Raw genomic sequence first — 12676 nt, 5'->3', positions numbered from 1 at the left:
TATAGCGTTTATATACAAAGTAAAAGTAATTAAAGATATAAGAACATTATTAGTATACATTATAGTATTATATAGTCAAAAGGTAAGATAATTAAGTTAGACTTAATAGCACTGTAATTAGATGACTCTTCCAACTCTTTTCCTTATCCTATATTTCTCGCTTCTTTCCCGGCAATAACCATCTCATGCAAAAAAAACACCTATATATACATAGACAAGTGATGGTCCGCAACTACATACACAACACACTTATACATAATACGGCGAGGGGTCATCTTATTGGGACAGGGATGGGGTAGGGTAGAAAGGGGAGATGGGCTAAATAGGGAAGGGATGGGTATCATTCATTCATTTCATCATACACAAGCACACACTGACACTTAAATCCAGGGACATTTAGCGAGTTTTGGGGACATTGGTAGGGAGGAGGGTGGGGTAGGAGAGGGAAGGGGGGAAGGGATGGGATTAAAGGGGGATAATTGGGGGGAAGGGTAATCATCCATTCATCTCATATACACGTATTCTGATATTCACGAACTCAACACACACGTATACATACACTACACTCACAATTACCCATCACCATTCATTATATACAGGCGCACGCCAATATACACATAACATACATGACACATACACAGGATCGAGCATGCCCGAAGAGGACGAGGACGTCAAGTCCAACGGACACAGACTCCCGAGGAGGATCTTATGCCAACGCGGGAACCACTCGGGAATCTCGTCCATACCTGACGGACGTAAAGAGAGGAGTTTTTAGTGGGTAGTGGGCCGTTAAATAGGCCGAGTCCCACACTGCCCCGCCCTACGGGGGGCGGAGCGTGCGTAAGAAGCATTTTCTCCTCTCTCGTAAAAAAAAAAAAAAAAAAAAAGATTCTCCCCCGGGTGGTCGATAGGGATACCATGGTCACGCCTTTAAAGGCGGGTGAACGCCCGTTGAGTTGGGGCGGGGGCTTTCGAGTGCGGCCCTCAAGCCATGGTATTCTAGTCGAATGACGGTGAACCCATTCATCATCTCGGGCGGCCTATATGCAAAGGATGAGGGACATTGGTCCTCTATGCCTTACGGCCGGGGTCTTTCTCCGCTTTCCCCTCTAAGAAAGCGAATTCTCCCTGGGCGGCTTACGGCCACGGGGATCCCGGATAGGTAGTTTATTCAGCCAGATGGCAAAGTTTTGGATAGGGGTGATGCCTTCCCTCATAATTCCGTAGGCATTCAGCATGGCGAGCAAAGACGATACGGGTGACGGGGATAGGAGTACAGAGAAACCTGGCCCCCCGAGGTCGGCATCGTCACGGCGTAGGGCCGCTTTCCCCTCGCTAAATAAAAAAAGCGGAGGCGGGGACACGGGTTAGGAGTCGACGTTGCACGTCGGCGACAGGGGGCCTGCCCACCCTTGGATAAAAAATCGTAGGCAGAACGGGTGCTCCGGTGTCTCGCGATGGAGACACCCTGCACAAATCGCTTGCATGGAAGCGAAGCCTGGCTCTACAATGGGAGCCCCGGTAGGTAAGGCCCATCATGTCGTGGACGCGGCATGGTGGGAAAGAGGGTTGTGCTTCAACCTCCGGAAATTCGGAAGCACAATTAGATCGAGTCACGGGTGCCGTCGAGTGGCACGGTCATATCGGGTGACGACTGCTACTTCGTAGAGCCTGAGGCCGATATGGCCGAAAAGGAGTCTGCACTCCTCCTGTATAAAAAGGCGGATGCAGGGACACGGCAGGGTCGATGAGGGTGACGGACCATTCCTGACCTTTCGGGCGATGGAATGAGGAGTCCCGAGCCTATCATCCACAGGGTGGTGTACGCTTCCTCCAGCCTCCTCCGAAAACGCGGAGCGCACGGTGCCGGGGGTGCATCACACGATGGTGATCACCACGGTTAAATGGTTGGTGCCTGAACGGGCGGTGGGCACACCCTTCGATCGAGCGGTTTCCTTTGATCACACGCTGGGGGAAGTCGCATCCCCCCCAGTAGTAATCAGAGAATACTCCTCTTCTTCTCTGCCGAGGAGGGGGGGCCCCTCCAAAGAGCGGAGCTCGGTTGGAGGGTGGGCTCGCTTCTCAGCACAGGAGTCCACCTAGTGGGGGCCTGCCTTACCCACTATAAAAGAAACGAAGGCACACGCGAAATTCCGGGTCCCCTGGGTGGCTGGACACCTGGAGGGACACCACCATGGATGATTCCCCGGCAGAGGGGGATAAAATTGGAATGGGCAGGGTGCCTGCATGCGGGTCGAAAGACCCGTAGTGTACGGACCCTGTTTTCGGCCCTCCCATAGAAGGGTGCACTCCTCCGATGCGAGCCACCTTGACGTGGCGGAGGGGCTTAGCCCCCCCCGGTCTCCGGGCCTATCGGGCCCCCCACTTCGACACCTCGGTGTCGGGGGGGGCCCGGTGGGTCCTTCGGGCCCCACTTTGACACTTTCGTGTCGGGGGCGCCCGGGGACCGGGGTACGGTGACCAAGAGCTCGCATTGTACTTCCCTCCTCGAAAGGGGAGGAAGGGGGGTTGCGCTCCTCCGGGCACTCTGGCCTGATGCGCATAGGGGTAGGCGGCCCTGACTGCAATCGCCCGGGTTGAGGATCCCGTGAAGGGTGGGAAAACACCCCCAATCCTCACTTTTCTCCCCCCAATTCCTATTCCTTTCCTTAGCTATCCCTTCTATACTTCTCTTACCCATCTTACCCCTTCTTCCTTGTTCCTTCCCATTGTCCCATTTTTTCCCAACTCCTGGTGTGTGCATGTGTGTGTGTATGTGTGTATGACGGTTCTGGAGGGTTTTTCCTTAAACCCCTAGGTTTTTTCGTGGTTCCCTAAAAACCACCATTGAAAAAACACCATGAAAGAGCAGCACACAGAGCCGATCTACTACTCCAGCTGAGTCGGATGCGGCAGGAGTGGGCGTCAGCCGGAGTATTGTCCCAGCTCCGGTGGCGTCTTCATCGGACGATGGGCCCAATCGCGACGAATGCGGCAGGAGTCGCGAAGAAAGTAGCTACTGCCGCCCCTAATATGGTAGAGGAAAAGGCCACACCTCCAATAGGTGGCACTCACCTTCCTCCAACTGATGAGTCCGTTCCTGATGGATAAATAACTCAAGATGCGTCAATAGCTAAGGAGGTTTCTCCTTTGGATACGCAACAAAGTATTGTGCCGCCCTGGAATCCCAGAGCTGGGTGAATCTTATTGATGAAGAGGAGAAAAACTGCTTCAATAGTGGCTCCTAGCGAACCCAGTGTAATGGACGTAGATGAAGAAGCTAATGATATCAAACGCGCTGCGACTAAAAGGAAGAAACGTCGGGTAAATTGATACCGACTCTTCCGAAAATAGCTCTTCAGGAGAAAATAGTAGACGAGCTCGTCCGAAAGCTCTGAGTCGTAAGGCTACTCCTAGTCTTAATCCAGATGAGGATATAATAGCTCCAAACTGCTCTACAGTAGATAATGATCCTCCGGGCTCGAAAGAGTGGTAGCAAGCGCAAAGTTGGTAGACCTCGAAGAAAGGTGCGCGCTATTGATCCGATTATCGCTGAGCAAAAAATCATCCAGCAGACTGGGAAGGCTCCCGATGACATAGACGCTGAATTGCTGTCGAACATGACTGCCTCGGACGTTGGCGCTCTTGCACTCAAGTACATTGATGCGATAGAGGTCATTCGCACCAAAAGTGGACGACTACAAGGTGGATTAAGCGGCGAGCTACGTAAAAAGACACAAGGTCTTAGCGGATGTATTCGTGCGCTTCAAGAAAGAGCGGAACAAGTTGGAGATCCACAGGTTCTACAAGGAAGAATTGAAGAGCTGTTAACGGAAATGAAAGAGCATAAAAAAGAAGAAGAGCGTCGTAAGAGAGAAGTTAGTGAACTCCAATACACCATTAAGGAGTTACAACGCGAAAATAGAGCATTCGATTGGAGCTCAGACGCGCTCTCACAGAAATGAGAGAAGAGAAAGCTAGACGGATCAATGAAATACCCTCAATGAAGAATGATGATGAGGCTATATACAATGAAGATGAGGCTATATACAATGAGGATGAGTATTTACATGGTGTACATAGTGTAAATAAATGTACAAATACTGTACATAGTGTAAATAGACAGGTACATAGCATAAGTGAGGAAAAGGAGGTTGTACATAAACAACCCACGCAACCCACTCCAGGGTTATCCAAAGAGTGAGACCTCCGTTGCAAGGTAGGTCACTTGCCATTCCAATGCGAACGGAGTCCTCCCTGATACAGACAGAGATACCTAGCATGACTTTCGCCCAGGCGACTAAGAAGAATAAGAGAACTGATATCAAGATCATCAGCAACGTCCAGATAAAGCCTCTTCAGCAGGATGATTGTAGGCGGCAGCTACCAGAAGAAACTCAGCAGATTTCCCCCCCACAGGATCAACAGTGGGATAAAGTAGGAAAGAAGGACAGAGTCCTTAAGGAAAAGAAACAGCCGAATGTCAAACAGGGCAAATCAACCGTCCGTACTGAGAAGAAGCGATTGCCGAAAACAGCGACCGTTAGTCTCAAAGGCACTACCGCCAATTTTTCATATGCTGATGCCCTGAAGAAGATGAGAACGGAAATTTCCCTCCAAGAATTAGGGATCCAAATGCCTAAAATTAGGCGTGGCATAAGCGGTAATATCATCATCGAGATATCTGGACCCGATAACTCTTCTAAAGCAGACAGATTGGCACTTGAGATTCAACGGGTGCTCAAGGAAGAAGCCCATGTTTCTCGTCCTATTCTTAACGGAGAAATTAGACTTACTGGGATGGATGTGTCCATCTCCAAGGAAGAAGTTGTGGAAGCTGTTGCGACGATGGGAGACTGTAAGATCAGCGATATCCATGCCGGTAAAATTGGTCGTACTAAAGGTGGCGTCGGAGTAATTTGGGTTCAATGCCCGAAAACCGCGGCAATTGCACTGGCGGAGAAAAAGAAGATCCAAATTGGTTGGTCCACAGTCAATGTGGAAATCCTCAAGAAACGCCCAATACAGTGCCATCGCTGTTGGCAGATTGGCCACATTCGGGCTACATGTAAATCCAGTAGGGACCACACTGGAGCTTGCTTTAGATGTGGTAGAGCTGGACATACGGTCGCTAATTGCAACAATCAAGTTCGTTGCATGACATGCCTCGACTTAGGTCGCGAATACACTCACCGTATGGACTCACTCAGATGCACTGGTATCTCGAACCCACCACCATCCAAAGAGAAGCCAGATCTCTCCAGTACACCGGCTGCTACTTTATCATTAATAGAAGAGGATCCCTCGGATAATCTCGATAGGAGTACCACACGCAAGAAGACAGACTCTACCGATAGGAGGACGATAGAGACAGAGATGGAGGAAGATTAATAATGAGTTATTGCATAACTTATTATTATTACTATGTACATATTTACAATTATGACTAATATCTTACAAACTAACCTTAATCACTGCCGGGCAGCACAAGATCTGCTAATGCAGTCGGAATACGAGCATAAAATCGGAATATCTGTAATATCTGAGCCATATAACATCCCAGCAGATGTTACTTGGATTGGTAACCAAACCAATACGGCTGCAATTCACTATAATATGCAGTAACATCTCAAGCATAGGCATCGTAAAGAAGATTGGACGTTTTTCGGTAGCGATCCTTTGGCAAGAAGTCCTGATAGTTTCGTGTTATGTCTCGCCAAACTGTGACCAAGACACTTTTGAAGAATTTTTAGACGAACTCACGGATTGTGTTGCATTCGCTAAGTCAGACATTCTTGTTGCTGGAGATTTTAACTCGCAGTCGATGTTGTGGGGAAGTCCAATAACTAATGTGCGAGGGGATATTCTGGCCAGATGGAGTGCTACTCATGGCCTCACTCTTGTAAATACAGGTACACAACCAACCTGCATCAGATCCCAAGGAAGCTCGATAGTTGATCTTACTTGGACGAGCGCAACACTCAGCTCTAAGATCAGTGACTGGACCATCTTGGATCAAGAAACTTATTCGGATCATGTGTATATACTCTTCAAAGTACATAAGAATACTACTCTTCCTGGTATCCAGAAGAAACATCGTTATGCCAGATGGGCTTTCAAAAAGTTCGATAAGGATATATTCCAAGAAGCGCTGGAATTAACATGTACTGGCTTGGAAGCGTCAGCGGAAGATACCCTCTCTGCTTCCTGGATACAGGATACTTTGACTATGGCGTGCGACTATACAATGCCTAGGGCTAAGCCAGTTAAAAAATCCACTGTTTACTGGTGGAATTCCATTAAAGATCTGCGGAAAGTTTGCCTCACTTCGCGAAGACACTGGCAGCGAGCAAAATCAAAAGCCAGTACGCTGGACATTAGATTGCGAGAGCTGGAGGAGTCCTATCGTACTAATAAGAAAAAGCTCCGGAATGCGATTAAACAAGCCAAGTCCAATGCATGGAATGAGCTCATTTCCACAATTGAGAATGACTCATGGGGTCTCCCTTATAAAATAGTATTGAAAAGGATTCGTAGATCCAAGCCCAGTATATCAGAGATGTTGGATCCTGAAGTGTTATCTCATACGATCACGAGACTTTTTCCTGCGGATCCATACTGGAACTTAAATGCTTTTGATTTACTATCAGAAGAAATTGTATGGAGAAAAGAGTAGCAGTACGACGTCAGCAGTGATGAAATTTGTTCAGCTCTACGTCGATCATCGCATGTAAACAAAGCTCCTGGTAAAGACGGGATAAAAGCCCTCTTTCTTAAGAATATGCTTACATCGCTACTGGAACATCTTCGTCGTATATACACTATGTATTTACAAAAGGGACAATTCCCTACTATTTGGAAAAACTCCATATTGATTCTTATCCCTAAAGGAAACTTAGATCTATTAAATCCTAAAGTTAGGCCTATTTGCCTCATAAATGAAATAGGCAAGATCATGGAGCGAATAATAGATTCACGATTGAAAGATTGGATGCAAACACACCCAGAAGCCAATCTTTCTCCCAATCAATTTGGATTTCGTATTCAAAAGTCGACGTGTAATGCTCTCCAGATGGTTAATGAATTCATCGTTGAGGCGCGACAAGATCATCACGTTGTGCTTGCAGCCAGTTTGGATATTACCAACGCGTTTAATTCTATCAAGTGGAGCTGCATAGGACAAGCATTGTACGATAAGGGATTTCCTGCTTATCTTCGCAGAATAATCCATAGTTATCTTTCGGACCGAACGATCGAGTACTCGGCTATGAATAATCAAATACATTGTAAGGAAGTAACAGCTGGCGTCCCGCAAGGGTCGGTCCTCGGGCCGACACTTTGGAACATAGCCTATGATAACGTGTTGCGTACTCCAGTGGAGGCTGGTAGTCTGATTATTGGTTATGCCGATGACACCTTGGTATTAACAAAAGCCTCAACTATCGAAAAAGCAAAGGCTCGTATCAACCTTCAGTTGAGTAGGGTGCTACGTCGGATCTAACACCTTGGATTGCAGATCGCGCCGGAAAAAACGGGAGCTATCGCGTTCAACTATAAGATACTTAGACCTAGGAATCCTATGTACAAAAATATTTACAAAAACTTACATACTATCGATGTCAATAATAACTTAGTGAATCTCCAAGACAATATCAAATATCTCGGACTAATCTTAGATAATTCTTGAAAGTTTAAAGATCATCTAATGTACGTTGAGGAGAAGGTCTCCAAGATGACTAGGGCACTCCATGGCATCTTGCCCAACTTGCGAGGACCATCAGAGAGGAAACGAAAATTATATGCATATGCGATCTTATCAGTAATCAATTACGGAGCCCCTATTTGGAGCGAGGCAATATATACAAGGAAGACTATTAATATGCTATGCCGCATGCAGCGCAACGTTGCGATACGAGTGATCTCGGCCTATCGTACCGTGTCCACGGACGCGGCGCTATTATTGGCAAGGATACCTCCCACCCATATCCATGCAGCGTATTATAGGCGCACCTTTATTCGTGCAAATGACTCGAAACGGGATAATACGTGGAATCCCCTTGTAGAAAAAGAGATAAAGAACGGAGAGTTAGTACTTATGCGTAGGCAGTGGAAATTATACCTGCAACGCAGGGACGCTGCTGGCAGGTGTACCTTAGAAGCTATTTTACCATATTTTGAGCAATGGTTAGACAGATCTCATGGAGTTCTCACTTTCTATATAACACAAATGCTTACGGGGCATGGATGTTTTGCCACCTACTTGTACCGGATAGGGAAAGCGAACACCGCCATATGTACTTTCTGTAAAAAGGATGAGGATTCTCCTGAACATACGATACAGGTATGTGAACAGTGGACAGAAGAGAGAGCGTTGCTAGTTAGTGTAATCGGCAACGATCTCTCCTTAAGATCTATAATTGGAAAAGTCCTAGTATCGGAAGAGAACTGGGAGGCCTTCCACACCTTTGCAGAAAAAGTAATGTTGTCCAAAGAAAACGATGAAAGAGCCAGAGAAAGAGCCGCAGAAGCATCAGATTCTGGCTCAGTAAGACTCGGCTAATTACGAAACTCGAATTTGACTAGAGATGAATTGACTAGACTTAATTTGACTAGACTTAACTTGACCTGGATTTGACTAGAACGGTGACTAGACTTGACTTAGCCTGGCTTAATTTAGCCTGACTAGATTAGGGACTACCATCATTGTCGACTTGGTTTGGTGTGCCATTAATGAATAATTGATGAATCGCTAAATTAAACTAAACTAATTTGACTATACTAAACTAATTTTGACTCTACTTTGACACACACCATATATGTAACGGTCCAAACACACACACGCACACATACACAATACGGCGAGGGGTCATCTTTAGAGGGGATAGGGAAGGGGGTAGGGTAAGAAGGGGAGATGGGCTAATAGGGAAGGGGTGGTGGTCTTTCATTCATTCATTCTCATGATACACAAGCACACTGACACTTATACCAGGGACATTGATCGAGTTTGGGGACATTGGTAGGGAGGAGGGTGGGAAGGGTAATCATCCATTCATATACACGCACACTAACATTCATGCACTCAACACTACACGCATACACACACTACACTCACAACTACTCATCACCATTCATTATATACAGGCACACGCCAATATACACATTACACATACACCGGACAGAGGATGCCCGAAGAGGAAGTGGACGTCAAGTCCAACGGACACGACTCCCGAGGCGGATCTTATTCTAACGCGGGAACCACTGGGGAGTCTCGTCCACACCTGACGGACGTAAAGAGAAGAGTTTTTAGTGGGTAGTGGGCCGTTAAATAGGCCGAGTCCCACACTGCCCCGCCCTACGGGGGGCGGGGCGTGCGTAAGAAGCATTTTCTCCTCTCTCGTAAAAAAAAAAAAAAAGATTCTCCCCCGGGTCTTCTCCGAATGCGTGCCACCTTGACGTGGTGGAGAGGCTTAGGCCGCTCCGGGTCTTTGGACCTTCCCTGTTTCCCCCTCGACACTTAGGTGTTGCGGGGGCGACTGGGGGATCCAGTGGACTCGGGGCGACTGACCAAGAGCACGCAATTGCACTTCCCTCCCCGGAAGGGGAGGAAGGGGGGTTCCACTCCTTCCGGGCCTGGGGCCTAATGCGGATAAGGGATGGCAAACCCTGACTTCAAATGCCCGGCGCACAGGAGTCGATAAGGGTGGGAGAACACCCGTTCCTGTTAGAGTTCCTTGGTTTTTGGGTTGTTTTCCCCCCTCCCTTTCCCCCAGCTTATCCTTCTTAGATATTTCACTTCCCTTCTTTCTTCTCCTTCAGTGCTGGGATTTACTTGCAACTTTCGGCCGAATTTCTTAGCTTACGCCTACTGTTTTCCCCTTACCGCTCGCGCCGCTCGTAACTAAGAAGCGCTCAGGAACGTGTGCGTCACAAATGTAATGTGGCAATCTATCTATCTAAATTCTCTTATTGTAATTACGATTCAAAACACAAATATTTTAAATTATTACAGAACATATACGTAATTAATAATAGAATACTTATTTTTATTATTAATAAACAATAAAGAGAACTTGTCGCACGTTCCTGATCACTCCTTAGTTACGAGCGTCCGGTGGCGCGGTCGCTAAGGAGCGAGTAGTAAGAGGGGAACAGTAGGCGTAAGCTAAGAAATCTGGCCGAAAGTTGCAAGTAAATCCCAGCACTGCTCTCCTTAATTACTCCTTTCTTTTTATCCCCCCTTCCCTCCATGTGCGTGTGTGTGTGTGTTTGTGTGGGCGGAATCTGAGCCCCTCCCTGCATTATTGGAGAGGGGTGAGGACCTCCGCCATTTGTTTGCCACCGGGCAGTAGAGTCTTCGGGCGTCTTTTGTGTGTACTCCATGGAGTATATTTATCCCCATGGAGTGCAAGTAGAGTACGGTGCTGAAGGGACGGAAGCGGTCTCCTTACGGGTGTTGCAGTAACGCCTTTAAAGTATTGGTGAACGCCTACGAGTTGGGGCGGAGGCAGAGATGTCTTAAAAGCTGCGACACGGCCGGGGGGGGGGTGTGAAACTCCCGCAGGCACCTCGGGTTTACCTGGCTGGAGGGGGAGGGATCATGTCTTAGACCTCTGATCCCGAACTTGAAGGCCTAGGTCGTTACCGCCTAACGGCGGTTTCACGGTAGCGCAGGCTCTTGGAGGTGTCAGTTTCGTACCGGGTACATTACCGGGACGTCTGCGTGCGCCGAGGGTCTCTCTCCGCTCTCCCCTTAAAAAGAGAGTGGTCGTGTTGGGTCTTAATGGCTCAACGCGAACCACGGGTAGGTACAAGTCAGCAAGCGTGCACAGTTTTTGCGAGGGGTGGTGCCTCACCCTCCGGAAATTCGGAGGCACATTTAATTCTAGTCACGGGGCCGTCGAATGGCGCGGTCATGTCGGGCGACGGGCTGCTACCTCGTAGAGCCTTGAGGCCGACATACCGCAGCGGGGGTCCGCCTTCCCCTCGCGAAATAGAAAAAGCGGAGGCGGGGACACGGGTTAGGAGTCGGCGTTGCACGTCGGCGGCAGGGGGCCTGCCCACCCTTGAATAAAAAATCGTAGGCAGATCGGGTGCAGCGGTGCCTCGCGATGGAGGTACCCTGCACGAATCGCTTCCACGTGGAAGCGAGTGTGTGTGTGTGTGTGTGTGTGGATGCGTGTGTGTGGGCGGGATCCGTGTCTCTCCCCATATTATTGTTTTGCGCTACCGGGCAGTAGAGTCTTCAGGTTTTCTGATGCTGGATGGACGAACCGGGGTCGATAGGGATACCATGGTCACGCCTTTAAAGGCGGGTGAACGCCCGCTGAGTTGGGGCGGGGGCTTTCGAGTGCGGCTCTCAAGCCATGGTATTCTAGTCGAATGACGGTGAACCCATTCATCATCTCGGGCGGCCTATATGCAAAGGATGAGGGACACTGGTCCTCCATGCCTTACGGCCGGGGTCTTTCTCCGCTTTCCCCTCTAAGAAAGCGAATTCCCCCTGGGCGGCATACGGTCACAGGGATCCCGGGTAGGTAGTTTATTCAGCCAGATGGCAAAGTTTTGAATAGGGGTGATGCCTTCCTCTCATAATTCCGTAGGCATTCAGCATGGCGGGCAGGGACGATACGGGTGACGGGGATAGGAGTACAGGGAAACCTGGCCCCCCGAGGTCGGCATCGTCACGGCGTAAGGACCGCCATCCCCTCGCTAAATAAAAAAAGCGGAGGCGGGGACACGGGTTAGGAGTCGACGTTGCACGTCGGCGACAGGGGGCCTGCCCACCCTTGGATAAAAAATCGTAGGCAGAACAGGTGCTCCGGTGTCTCGCGATGGAGACACCCTGCACAAATCGTTTCCACGTGGAAGCGAAGCCTGGCTCTACAATGGGAGCCCCGGGTAGGTTAAGGTCCATCATGTCGTGGACGCGGCATGGTGGGAAAGAGGGTTGTGCTTCACTCTCCGGAAATTCGGAAGCACACTTAGATCGAGTCACGAGTGCCGTCGAGTGGTACGGTCATATCGGGTGACGGCTGCTACCTCGTAGAGCCTGAGGCCGATATGGCCGAAACAGGAGTCTGCACTCCTCCTGTATAAAAAGGCGGATGCAGGGACACGGGCAGGGTCGATGAGGGTGACGGACCATTCCTGACTTTTCGGGCGATGGAATGAGGAGTCCCGAGCCTATCATCCACAGGGTGGTGTACGCTTCCTCCAGCCTCCTCCGAAAACGCGGAGCGCACGGTGCCGGGGGTGCATCACACGATGGTGATCACCACGGTTAAATGGTTGGTGCCTGAACGGGCGGTGGGCACACCCTTCGATCGAGCGGTTCCTTTGATCACACGCTGGGGGAAGTCGCATCCCCCCCAGTAGTAATCAGAGAATACTCCTCTTCTTCTCTGCCGAGGAGGGGGGGCCCCTCCAAAGAGCGGAGCTCGGTTGGAGGGTGGGCTCGCTTCTCAGCACAGGAGTCCACCTAGTGGGGGCCTGCCTTACCCCACTATAAAAGAAACGAAGGCACACGCGAAATTCCGGGTCCCCCTGGGTGGCTGGACACCTGGAGGGACACCACCATGGATGATTCCCCGGCAGAGGGGGATAAAATTGGAATGGGCAGGGTGCCTGCATGCGGGTCGAAAGACCCGTAGTGTACGGACCCTGTTTTCGGCCCTCC

General features: G+C 49.3%; 2 protein-coding genes across 2 annotated transcripts; both read left to right on the top strand.

Annotated features, from left to right (window-relative positions):
• Positions 1-5566: 5566 nt before the first annotated feature.
• Positions 5567-6676, top strand: LOC112639325. Its single transcript, XM_025412813.1, has one exon. It carries the CDS (start codon positions 5567-5569, stop codon positions 6674-6676), a length of 1110 nt encoding a protein of 369 aa, XP_025268598.1.
• A 1215-nt stretch (positions 6677-7891) lies between these two features.
• On the top strand, positions 7892-9282 carry LOC112639324. The gene is made up of 2 exons (XM_025412812.1): positions 7892-8545; positions 9142-9282. The coding sequence occupies exons 1-2, from the start codon at positions 7892-7894 to the stop codon at positions 9280-9282; spliced, it is 795 nt and encodes a 264-aa protein (XP_025268597.1).
• The last annotated feature ends 3394 nt before the right edge of the window (positions 9283-12676 follow it).

This window comes from Camponotus floridanus, unplaced genomic scaffold (assembly GCF_003227725.1).
Source record: "Camponotus floridanus strain SB8 unplaced genomic scaffold, Cflo_v7.5 scaffold573, whole genome shotgun sequence".
Taxonomy (NCBI): Eukaryota; Metazoa; Arthropoda; class Insecta; order Hymenoptera; family Formicidae; genus Camponotus; species Camponotus floridanus.
This window is presented reverse-complemented; position numbering and strand designations above follow the sequence as displayed.